Here is a 13268-nt window from a genome sequence, read left to right as displayed (position 1 = left end):
ATTGATCCAGCGCCATGAGGACATGAATTAAGTAATTTTAATTCGATCTAAGATATGTCAACTTCAGCTACGCTATTCTCGTAGCTGAAGTTGCATATCTTAGATCAACCCCCCTGCCCCCAGGGTAGACCAGGCCTCAGGAGCATGAGGGCACATGCAAAAACCAGGCCCAGTCTGTCCCTAACTAATGCTTGTATGCGCCCATCTGTCATCACAGTTAAATTCAGTCTTTTAATTCATCCCATCCTATCTTGCCACTCTCTTATTCCCCTCTGCGTCCATTTTTATCTCCTAGTAGTAACTGTTATCTCAGTGCTTCAGTTCTGCACCCACAAGGTGGCTCAAGCAACCTCTGAAGCCAAGGGACAGAACCAGGTACACATAGCCCTGCACAGATACAAAATTTGTATCCTCATCTGATCCATGAGCCACAAAAATAGTCTGTGGATATAGATATCCACTACAGGGCTCTACAGCTACAAGAAGAAAACAGCAGTTATCCTCTTTTGATGTGGACCATAATCATCCTGAGCTCCACCAGCCTATTACTATTATTAATTATTTCTGTTATAACAGGGCTGTAGTCATGAGCCAGGGCCCATTGTGCTAATTGCTGTGAAACACAGAACAAAAAACAATGGTCCCTGCCCCCACAGAGCTTACAATCTAAACCTAGGGCATCCATGACCAGAGTCCTAAAGTCTTAGAAAGTTTTGGGTTGGAAAGTCCTACAAATGTCCCCCTAGTGCCTGCCCAGGACTTGTGGTAGGACTGATTTAATAATCACTTAACCTGTTCCTAATTGGTTGGTGTCTACACTAATCCTGAATATCTTCAGTGTGGACATTTCCACACTTCCCTTTGGCAGTTTGTTCTCTTGTCTAACTTCTCTTCATGTTTTAGGACTAAATACTGATGTCTACTATACTGATGCGTAACTAGTGAAGGAAAGGGAGGGAAGGTGGTGAGGAAAAGGCATATGGAGCCTCTTCCCTCCTGGAAAAGTTTAGGCAGAATATTTTGATAGTACTAAGGAAAGCTCTAGAGATAGCATGCTAACATGTCAGCTCACAGCACTTCCTCTCCAAGTTTTAGTGGTCTGTGGGGACGTGACTGCTCTCCAGCCAGCCGATACATCCTGTGGTTAACTGTATGTGCTAGCTAGAAACAGGTAGTCATGAGCTTTGCTCCAGTCAGAGCAGCAGCAAGGTGCACTTCACAGCATAAATCCCCACTAGGGTTTCTGGAGCACAGGACACACCTCACAGGATTTCTGCTTCTCCTTGTAGACTGGCCACAGCAAAATTTGATCACTAACATTTTTTTTAATAATGGAGCTACAGTTATCAGTTGTGTTGCACAGAGATTGGAGTCCCATTGTACTGGACAACATACAAACTCATAGCAGTGGATAGTCTCTGCCCTGAAGAGCTTACAATCTAAATAGATAAGCGAGACACAGCCGAGAAGGCACAGAGAAGTGAAGTAATTTGCTCCCCAGTACATAGCAGGTCAGCTTCAGAAATAGAACCCAGGTCTCCTATACCCAAGTCTAGGGCCAGTCTGCCTCTCAACAAGTAAAGGGTGCTGATCTTGTGCTATATGGGGCTCATACATTCTCCCTCCTCATTGAGGAAAATCTCAAGTCATGAATTTTCCTTTTAGAACTTCAGAAAACGACTTGTTGTAATGTTGCTGACAGAATGCAGAAAAATGTCAGATTACAAATGTTACCTCTTTGAATGTAACAACACATTGAATGTCATGGTGGCTTTAGCTCAGATCTGCCTGTTGACTTAGTCAAAGTAATGGGCTTTCTAAACGTTCAAGACCATTGTTACTGTCACAGAAGGAAAGGTTTATGCTGACATTTAAAATAAAATTAATAGCAGTGATATGGGGTATTGTTTTCTGCAGTACCGAGGACATTGCCATCACAATTGCAGTCACTGGAATGTTATTCTTTTTTGGGTGTCTGTACAGACCTCTTTGTAGGAAGTAGATTTTTCCTTGTTAATTTCAGGGCTTGTTATGTTCATGGGGCTGCATGAGCCCCCTCTAGTGGCTAACGTAATATCTGCAAATTCCAGCCTAATCAAATAATGTAGCATTTTGGACAAATAGTCTGACTTAAGGTATAAAATTGCCTTCTAAACTAATTGGATTGTATTAGTTCATCTTGTTCCTAGAGACGGCATTAGGAATAAATTGTCTTTATTTGATTTTTTGTTTTGCTTTTTAAAGAATCATTTAATATTAAATAGTGACAATGGAAATAAAGGTCATTTTGTGAAAATTTCAAATGTATGAAAAGAACAACGTTACAAAAGGACTCATTTAAATAGTAAACTTAAACAAGATGTCAAATAGACTGATTTGCTCCTTCATATTTATTTGCTTCCAAGTAAGGTTTTATGAATGCAGGACGTACAAGGACACAACTTAGTTCTGTGTCTTGTTTTACTTGGTAATTTATTTGCCAATAACTTCTGTAGCTATGGGTCAGTGTTTTTTATACTGGCACTGTTCAATGCAAGTGGACTTTCTAATGAAACTTAGCTTGGAGTTTTCTTTATCATATCAAATATTTGTGTTCAGAACGAATAAAATGATCTATTATGCTAATTTAATTTGCAACAGTATATTTAAAAATCCTTCATTGATAATCGGAATGATAATCAGATATGTATGTTAGGTTTCAATCTGAGCTGAAATAAGGGATGAGCAGCAGTCTGAGGGCTTGATCATGGGAGATGCTGAGCAATCTAAATGAACTCTCTGGGGGTGGAGAGCAGTCATCACTGCTTGGGGGTGACAGGCAGGAATAGCAAGACAGAGAAAAACTCTATTTTAAAAACTATTTTTTGTGAAACAGGGAAAAATGCAGGTGACATTTTAACCCCTCAAACATCTAACAGTGCAAAACATCGATCACTTGATTTTACAACAGGGAATTAAATTTAGTTTTTTTGTAGCTGTTTTATCTGCATGGAATGTGCCATGGCTGCTCCTAGATAAACTTAAAAGCACACATGCTTGAGTGGGGGAAACCTCTGCAATGCTATGGGCCATAGCTAAGGAGACAACATGTTATCATTAATGCTGGAAACAGTCAGCTGTTTGAAATGCATATTGCCACTGACTATATAAAGCTGTCAGTCTTCCCCTTTCTTTCTTTTCATTAACAGATTGCTTCTATGACAGGAGTTCCCAATTCTTGCTGGGCAGCTGTACCAGTTTGCCAGAATAAGACCTCTCTTTTAGCAGCCAGTGACTACTGCTTCCAGTTTACATGTGCAGCTACTAATTCAAGCCCTAATTCAGGGAAGCTGGTTAAAAGTAGCTGGATGTCCACAGGCTTTTATTGGCACTTTGGGGAGGGGAAAGGCAGTTTAATACACGCTTATTATCCACCAATACCTTCATCTCTTGCATCTGCAAGCTGCCTGTCTCCGCTTCTCCCCAGTCATGCTGCCTGTGTTTACCTTTTCCCCATTTCCCCTTTTCCCAACCCATTACTTTCAATCAGTGGGAGTAGGGGGTGGGGAGAGGAGAGGGATTGTTGTTCATTGCTGTATTCTCAGTGGTTCACCATGGGAGTGGTAGTTCATGAGACATGTACTATCAAAAAGGCACAGCCAGCCAATTAAATGAATGTTAGGAAAATCCATGTCCACAGCCATACTCTAATGTGGCGAATATGAATTTTAGGCTTGGAAGAGAGCTAGCTGGCAGTGATGGAGGCCATGCCGATGGGTTGAGTTTGCAGAGTTTATTTCAGTGCCTCAAAATGAGGAAGTACACTATTTGTAATGCACTGTTACCACATTGATCCATGCCTTTGTCATGGATACTTGGCAGCTGAATGCACGGCATCCTTTCTGTGGTTAAAGTAGGAGGGGAAGTTATCAACAGTACCTTCTTTCTTACTGGACTTATAATGGTCATCATGGGATTCCATCTTTTATAATATGTGCTGGCTTTGTTAGCTAAAATCACCTTCCTGTTTCTCAGGTACACAGAAACTTTTAGCTACTGGTGACATTGTCTGCATCATTTTGTTTTAGCTCCATCTAATCCACTGGAACTCTACACTGTACAGCAGTATTGACGAGGCAGTGGGGAAGAAGCATGGGATAGCTATCATTGCTCTGTTTGTGCAGGTAAATATTTTACTGTGATGATCACATGTTATCATTTGGCCCCTATAAAAGAGTCCCCTTCTACTTTCTACTGTTAGTGATTTCAGAAAACAAAAGAAATCGACAGGTGCTTGTATTCTAATACAACAAGGATTTGTCTACACGTATCTTCAGTGTAAATGGTAACTAAAATGATATTTGATTAAAAGCAACATATTTAAAATAATGTAACTAAAGAATGGAAAACATGCCATCTAACTGTCTTGTCCTGCAGCCTTGTCATGTCAAATAAGCTAAAGAGCAGTGGGCTGAGTGGGTACTTGGATGCCATATCTTTAAAAAACACTTAGGTGGCAGCAGGAAATGGTATAGGAAATTCAGAAGGTGCCACGCTGCCTTCTTACTCAGTCAGTGCTAGGTAGCTGCTGCAGGTGCTGTATGAAAACTGAAGTGCTGACCACTTCTTTGTTCGTTAAAAGTCCCATAGCACTCTTAATAAGAAATAGGCTGTTAGCTCTGATGTTCTGTCCAAACTTTCGCTGAGGTAATTACATCCTGTCTGCATCAGTTCACCCTGAAGTTTCAGTTGGAAAAGGAAATTCTTAGTTTCTTGTCCTAAACTGTTGTGGACAGTGGCATGGTGCTACCTGTAAATGGTGGCAGTAAAACACAGGTCTGTGCTGGGGCAAGTGTGGAATCACACCCCTCCAGTGGGAACAGAAGGAGGTAGTGTGCCTCTGGGATACAACACCTCTTAGAGCTCTCAGGGACCACGTCCGCTTAAAGTTTGCTCCCTTCCGTTCTCGGCCAATCCTGTTATTCAGGCCATGGGAGGTACGGGGATGGGAGGGGTGTTGTGTGGATTAGTCTCCACTTACTTTGTGGCCCCAGTGCTGCCAATGGGGGTAACCCTGTAGAGAGTTTATGCTAGACCCAAGGACACCAGCATAGCGTGGCCTCTGCACGGAGTATAAGGTGGGGAGAGACTTTCCCTCTTCAGAGACATTGGAAGGGGAGATGCCAGGTCATGGTGCTCACAGGGCAGCCCATCCTGAAAAGTCAAAAAGAAAGGAGCTTTGTGGCCTGTTGGTGACCCTGGGAGTTAATTGAGTGTTCATGTGATCCCCTGACTCTAAGTAATACTAAGTGGCTTCAAGAGCTGTGAACCCTGTGAACAAAGCCAACCAGTTTTGATTCCCAGCCCCCCCGTGAACCCAAAGCATTGATTTCACCTAACCCTAGTCATGACAAGCAGTGAACGGTTCCATTTAAGGAAGTCTGAGGAAGAGAGTTATGATTCACATTTAGATCAAATGGATTTTCTTTCACAGTTGTACTGTTAATTGGTCATATTCCATAATGAGCTTCTGAGTACCTCTGAGGTTTACCTCTATTTGAATGTAAAGGTACATTGATTAAAGTCTCAGCGCTGAGATAGAATTGTTAAACAGTAATGCTAGAAATTCTCAGTTCTCTCAGCTTCATGTCCTACAGGTTTATGTCATAATTGCTTAGGTAAGTCACCCTCTAATTCCAGCAGAGGTAACTTTGGAGTCACTTACAAAGTTACATACAATTCTTAAATAAATCTTTGAAATGTAACCAATATCTTATTTTTTCTACTTCTGTCTCTCGCCGTAAGCATTCCAGGGTGTTTGCTTATTAGCCAGGAAAGGCTCCACCTAATTAAAAATTGTCTAAAAAAATCATAGTTTGCTTTATGCTACTTATTAATGGTCCAGTGAGAAAACAAATGAAGTCACATTTCTTTTCACTTCTGTTAAAAACAGAAAGAGTGATTTTTTTTTTAAGCCACTGCTGTTTATAATTGCTTCTTGGAGGTTCAAACTCCTACTGAAACTTTTTACCTCTTAAAAACCTATATGCACAAACACATGCCCTAACACCCCCAACACCACTAGTCAGTTGAAGTGTTGGGTGCTTTTTTTACAAAAAAACTATTCCTGCCTTGATGCCAGTTCCCTCTGCACTCCAAGTCCACCCATGCACAGGCATTTACAAAAATTTGGCAGATTAGAAAAAAAGTCAAATTTTAGGTCTTTCAATCTCAGCATTCTTATGAATGTAAAAACACTGTGGGGGGGAGGGCTTGTTCTGCTCTCACACTGCATGGTGTAAGTTAGGAAGAACTCTGCTGAAATCATGAAGCATGGTTACATCAAAATCAAGCCCAGGAAGTTTTGTGTGTTCCTGATTGTTAGGGAGGGATTTTCAAAATCACCTACTTAAGAGCATGAGTCCCGCTGAAAGTCAATGGGTCCTGTGCTCCTAGATCACTTACATGCTTTTGAAAATGCTCCCTGTATTTTATTCTATTGCCCTTGTTATACAGGAAGTCTGACTAGATGATCAGAATGGTCCTTTTAGTCCTAGGAAACTGTGAATCTATGATTCTGTTGTGTATGGACTCTCACACCCCCTTCACCATCTTAGTATCTGAGCACCCAGCAATAAGGCATTAAGCAATGTGAATAACATTGGTCATATTGGTTCATTCTTTCTCTTATCCTCTCCAGAGGGGGAAAATTGTGTGTTTTGGATTCCGTAGGTTTTTTTTTTTTCATTATGCCCAGGCTACTCTATTAGTGCTTATGTACCGAACTCAGAAACATACTGCATTTAAACAATGACATTTTGTAAACTATCTGAGTGTATTTGTGCCCATGTACATGTGCATGCAGCTCTTAATGAAGTCAGTGGCAAGCGTGCATGTATGTGTGAGCATATGTATATATCTCAGGTTAGAATCAGATCCTAGTTCTACAACGCAACTTGGCTACTTTAAATCTACATTAAATAATCAGGATCTCTCATTTTAAAAATTTCTTTCTACATATGTCTTTTGTCCGCTTCTCAAAGATATTCAAAAAAGGATGGGGTGAAATCCTGGCCCCATTCAAGTCAATGGGAATGTTTTGCCATTGACTTGAATGGGGCCAGAATTTCACTCTTGGAGTATAAAAGGGGTGTGGGTGTATATGGGGGGGTGGGGAAGAAAGGGGTGAACTATGATTCTGCACTTCTCATCCAAGCAAACTTTCCTTAGCTTCAATGAGAGGTTATCCTCAATAAAGAGTGGAGCACACAGCCTCAACATGGGAACAAACTCAAAGGTTTCTGTCATGCTTGTGTACTAAGTTCTTTTCTACGTACTTTTCTAACAAAAATGTGTAAGTACAAATTGTGGCCTTGACATTTATATCTCACAATGCTGCATGGCTTTGACCCTTACATGAAGCATGTGCTGCACTATTGAGGAAAAACAAGGTGAGTTCAGGCTTATCAGCCTTGACTTTGACTTTTTTTAAAATTCTGTCAGTTTCTGTCACTGTTTTAAAGTTACTTAAACCTAGTTTCATTCTGGCCAATGACTTTATTGTATGGAAATCAGGGGCGGCTCTAGGCCCTGGCACGCCACGTGCATGCTTGGGGCGGCATGCCACAGAGGGCGCTCTGCCAGTCGCCGGGAGGGCAGCAGGTGGCTCTGGTGGACCTCCCGCAGACATGCCTGTGGAGGGTCCGCTGGTCCCGCAGCTTCGGTGGATCCGCAGGACCAGCGGACTCTCCTCAGGCACACCTGCGGGAGGTCCACCGGAGCCACGGGACCGGTGACTGGCAGAGTGCCCCTGCGGCATGCCCCCATGTTTAGGGCAGCAAAATTAGAGCTGCCCCTGATGGGAATAGTACCTCTTGTTTGTAACAGAATAGTTGGTTAATCCAAGGTTGTGTACAAACAAGCACTGAACTGGCCAGACTTGTTGACCTCTCTCTTAGTTTTCAGAAACAACACAGCAGTGAAGTTCATTTTTGGGTTTGCTTTTTTGTTTGTTATGTTTCAGATAGGAAAGGAACATTTAGGCCTAAAGGCCGTAACTGAAATTCTCCAGGACATCCAGTACAAGGTGAGGAATTGTCTGAGGGAAACAGAAATACTTGACAGAGACGAACTGAATGGGGGAATGACAAAGAAGATAAACTGAAGCAGAGAGTACAGTGTCAGAAATGTTTGTGCTAAGATATGAAGTGGGAGTCATAATACAGTGGTCACCATTAAAAGTCAACATTTAAAAATAAATCCCACACAATTAGTACAGTTATTTCCTATTCTGACTGCAGGGAAAGTTTTAATCTTATATACTGGTAACAGTTCACAAGCATTGATTTTTTTAATGATACCAATACTTTGTCAATGTGAAATCAACCACCAAGAAAGATCTGTACTGAATGTTCAGAGAACCCCAGTGTCACTATTCCCCAACCTGCCAGGTTTCAAGTTATACAAGAGCAGAATATGCAGACCGAACACCCAGGAAAAATCACAACTGCAATATGGCTATAGCACAGTGGAACCCTGTTAAGAGAGTCAATGAATTAGATATGGCATTGGAATGGGATTCAGGGGATCTGGGTTTTCTTCCCAGCTCTGACACTGATTTATTCTGTGACCTCTTAATCAAGACACTTAATCTCCCTGCCACACTGTCCCCATCTGTAAAATTGGGATAATGATTATAAAAGGCTTTGAGATCGATGAATGAAAAGCACTGTATAGGTCTGAAAAGACAGAAGTGTAGGAATTTTAGGAACTATGTATTATTATTAATTAATCTGAATGTTAAATGTTGTTTTACTTGAACAATATCTCATGTACTCCAGGTGTAGCATTCATTTCTATAAACTATTATTGTGTGTGTGTTTGTGTACATGTGTGTCTGAGAGAGCGAGCGAGAGATTGTATAGAACTCTTTATACTCTATTGGTAGCACAGATAAAAATAGGAAGATCATGAATGCTCACTCATGAATTCAGAGGGCCAGCATGATATGTGCTTTGTGCATATATACATTTTATTTGCACTAAGCACATCAACATAATCTTATATTATAAAGTGTCACACCCAAAAGTCACATCTTCAATTTCAACCTAACCATAATCAAAAGAAGTTAATGAGAAGTTTGTGATAATATATTTGCTAATACTTAGAATTGGTGTGTTACATGTCTTTCTAATAAGCTTTCCAAATCACAGAGTGAAGCACAACACTTCCTGCTCAGTGGGCCTGATCTAAACCCACTGAAATCAGTGGAAGTCAATGGGCTTTGGATTGGATTTGTGTTAGGCATTTTGATGTGAAAAATATAAATCCAGAAACTCAGGATTTGGCATGTAAATGTAGGAGGGAATTGATTTTTAAATGCTTTGTTTTAAAAAGCATTTTTAGTTAATTATTTTTACTGTACCTGTTCATAATCTCTAGGTGCTTCCAATTTAAAATAAAAATTAAATCAAATGTAAACAAAGAACAATTAAAAGGATCTTCCTTAAAATTCTTCCCCTTTCCTTGAGCAAGACCGCCACTGCAGAGATCCCGCCATCTGCTACTAAATACAAACCCACATGCAACATATAACAAAATATTCCTCCAGGGGATAACACCCTTCCCCCCACAAACTCACTGGTAATTTTTACATTTATAAAGCATTAATGTTGGTGTAAAAAACCTTTTTGCAACCCTCCCCCCCAAAGCTTTGAAATTCATTTTTGAAAATCAGACATTTTCAATTGTGCAGTTAACTCTGTCCTTTGATGTACATGTTGTCATCCAGGATCTCAAAGACCACCTGCTATTAGAAATCTATGGGCAGGATTTGGCCCTTAGAAATAATGGAGTAAACAGACTGCTTGGGACAAAGCTCACTTAGGGGCCAGTCCTTCAGTTCACTGCATGTAGGCACACAGCTTCACCTATGTGGAACCCCACTGAAGCTAATGCAGTGAGCTGCAGGATCAAAGCCTTGCAGAGGGCTCCATGCCAAAAGGAGAGACTAAGCTATCAAAGATCTACAAAAATGGGCTGGGTAGCCTTGGACAGAAAATATAAAATAAATAAATAAAGAAAAGGGTTGTATAGCTGCAAGGACTAATGTAATGATGATTCAATAGAGACTGTCATCAATGGTTGCCAGGGACAGAAATTCAAGGCTTACTGTGATGACAACATTCAAAGGCTCCTTTTTTCCCCTTCAACATCTTTTTAATGAGAACTGGAGATGAGATGGATTTGTATTGATTTTTCAGGGGAAGTCCAAAACAATACCCTGTTTTAATCCCAACTCTTTATTACCAGGTAGGTGTTGTTTCATATACAGCAAACCTTTACTTACTAGTGTAGATGTACTGTTACATACGTTGCATTCTTAACAGTCAAACGCCTTGTGCCACTTTATAAAATCCTGTTGCAACTCATTCTTTCCTGGAGAACAGCTTTAATATAGCTGAATCAATAGCAAAACTCTCTGTAGATCTGGACATGGGTGCTCCATTGACCAACAGTGGAGATGAACTGTGTCTGGCTGTCAGCAATTTACCCATTGAGTACCCATTATATTTCTTATCATGTGGAATCATTGTTTTCAAGATTATCGCCTCTGCCATGCAGCTGACAACTGTGATACTCACAGGAAGTCACAATATACATCAGTGGCTTCTTTGGTCCCCTGGAGGCACAGACCCAGCCTGGGACGATGTGGAGGTACATTGTTTCCCCAAGCATTCCATTGTGCCTGGGGAGTGTGGATACCAGTACGTCCTTTAAGATTGTGCAGCATCCACTACTTTCTGGCCAGCCAGCTTGATAATCTCCCATTCCTGCTGGCTCTGGGGAGATATTAGACCCAGGTTAGAGGGAAAGTTGTGTGTTTTTTTTGTGCAGTGCCCTCTACTCCTCCAGACTTCAGAGAACAGATATGAGTAATTCCCTATACAGAGCTGTTTTTCTAAACAACGTCTGTCCAACATTTGATAATTAATCCCCACAGCTCCGTTGGGCTTGATGACAATGGAAAGCATGCCCCAAATGCTAGGATATCTACATCACACATGGGTAACAGAGAAGTTAAGTGACTTGCTCAAAGTCACACAGCAAATAAGTATTAGACCAACAAAGACAAATAAGTGTAACCAACCCCATTGCAGGGTGTCATGAAAATTTGACCCCTTTTTTGACCAATTCTACCAATTTCCTTCAGAACATAGCTTCCATTGTAACGACTGCCTCCATGCCAATTTCCATACCATTGTGGCAGTCTCTTTCCACAGTACAGACCCAAAACTACCTTAAAAGAACATTTTTAAGGTTGGAAAGTCAAGTACTCAAAAGACAGGAAATGTCAGAATTAAGGCTGCAAATGCAACCTTAATTCAGCCTCCTGTTGCATATGCATTATGATACAGTCCTTAATTACATGCTCACATACTGTTTTTTCCCACAGGACCCTTGCCTACCAGCTCTGCCTAAAATTAAGGACTGGATTATGGCTTTAAGTCAGTGCCCATGTTGGGTGAGGGTGAAGATGTTTGCAGTGGAACAATGCCTACGGGAGAACTAGGAGAATGCCTACAGTGGCACCTTTACTGTAGGGTGCAGCAAGTGTTCTTCCTCATGATGCCAAGGTGCACGTGTGGATATGGAGGGAGTGTATAACTATAGCCCTCGCCATATCTGCTCCTCCTCATGGGGTTTCTGTTGCAGCTCTTGACCCTCTCACTGTGGGAGCACAAGAAATTTAAACCCCAATCCAGCAAAGAGCTCTGAGCTCCTTGCAGGATCAGATCCTGAAACTGTGTCTGATCTCCTCTGGCCAGGCTACAAGAAAGGAACTAATTATTTCATCTTCCCTTTTATACAGGCAGGGTTAGGCACAGTCTAATCCTAAGGGAGGCAGCACTTACTAATGATTTGAGCAGAGGACCAGGGAATCAAAAAACCTGGAATCAGTTTTCCACTCTGTTATATATTTGCTGTGTGACTGAGGACATACACTCTTTGAACCTTGTTTTTCACATCTGTAATATAGGGATAATAATAGCCATTTTTGTGGATTTTAGCAGTTTTAGATTCTTGGACAGAGTAAGTATAAATTATTATAATAAAATCTGTGTATATGTGAATAGAAACTCCTTAATTAGTACATTAACATTAAATTATCCTTTTAATTTCAGATCCTCTTCTACGTGATTATTGGGTGTATGAGGGTTCCCTTACCATCCCACCTTGCAGTGAAAGTGTTACCTGGATATTATTTCGTTATCCATTGACTGTATCCCAACTGCAGGTAATAACTGTGCTTAAAGTGACCTGAGAATATGGTTCTGAGCTAAAGGTTATAGTGTGCAAATATATAGCAGGATGCTATACGTGGTTTTTCTTGAAGATTCCATTAGATCTGTACATAGCTTTTCAAGTAAAATGTTAAACCTTTTGAGTCAGTGAATGCATGGAAAGGTAAAGATGGAAACAAATCTTGTTATCATTTATGATCTGCATTTAAAATAATTCTTTACTAAAGTGAAAGCAAGAAATCAATGAGCTAAAGAAATTCAATCCTTTGTAATCAAAAGCTTTCAAATATCACTTCTTTTTGATATTAAAGGAACAAAGACACACTAGGAGACAGTGTGTCCTGGAGAATGAAATTGTTAATAGTGCACGTTAACTCTATTATTTTGGACTATATTTAATTTATCTTACTCTTTTCTTAATCTTACATAAAAAAAGTTGGCAAATGAACAGTCAATATAAATTTGGCCCATTTTTTAAAAAAAAATATGCTTCTATAATACATATAAGCCTTTCTGCACAACATAAATAAAAAATACCAAAGAAAACTGTTGGTGCTGAACACATAAATATTCCCCGGCAGCGTTTGAAACCCAGTCATAGGAACACCTGCAATGAGCAAGGTGAACCTAATGATAATACAGAATATGAATGCACTGATTTTTTATTGTCCATGCTGAGAGAAGGCAAAACAGTAGAGACAAAAGAGCATAAATGGTGACAAACTGGATTTTTAATTCTTTTTCCCCACTTTTAATAATCTAAGACGTTACTTGTAACACAAGTAATGTGTTTGTTCACAACTTATTTTAAGTTGACAGTGTTTGTTTTTATATGAGAAGTTAATTCAACAATATAATTCATTGATCATAGAATAAAAGCACTAGCTTCCAGTAAACTTAGTTTTAAATTAAGTGACTGTAACTTAAAAATATCTAATCATGAGTCTGACACATATTTTCTTGCTGAAAGGACAGGTCTCCTGA

The 13268-nt window shown here is 40.2% G+C and overlaps 1 protein-coding gene across 1 annotated transcript in view; it reads left to right on the top strand.

The window, feature by feature from the left end:
- Window positions 1-13268, top strand: part of CA8 (carbonic anhydrase 8) — a 48007-nt gene that overhangs the window by 27166 nt on the left and 7573 nt on the right. Inside the window, exons 4-7 of the mRNA XM_032785417.2 lie at window positions 4068-4163; window positions 8003-8065; window positions 10242-10290; window positions 12165-12277. Of these exons, the coding sequence (XP_032641308.1) occupies window positions 4068-4163; window positions 8003-8065; window positions 10242-10290; window positions 12165-12277 (321 nt within the window). The remainder of the gene's footprint in view (window positions 1-4067; window positions 4164-8002; window positions 8066-10241; window positions 10291-12164; window positions 12278-13268) is intronic.

The sequence above is a fragment of the Chelonoidis abingdonii genome, chromosome 2, assembly GCF_003597395.2.
Source record: "Chelonoidis abingdonii isolate Lonesome George chromosome 2, CheloAbing_2.0, whole genome shotgun sequence".
Lineage (NCBI taxonomy): Eukaryota > Metazoa > Chordata > Testudines > Testudinidae > Chelonoidis > Chelonoidis abingdonii.
The sequence above is the reverse complement of the archived record's forward strand: the minus strand, read 5'-3'. Positions and strand labels throughout refer to the sequence as shown.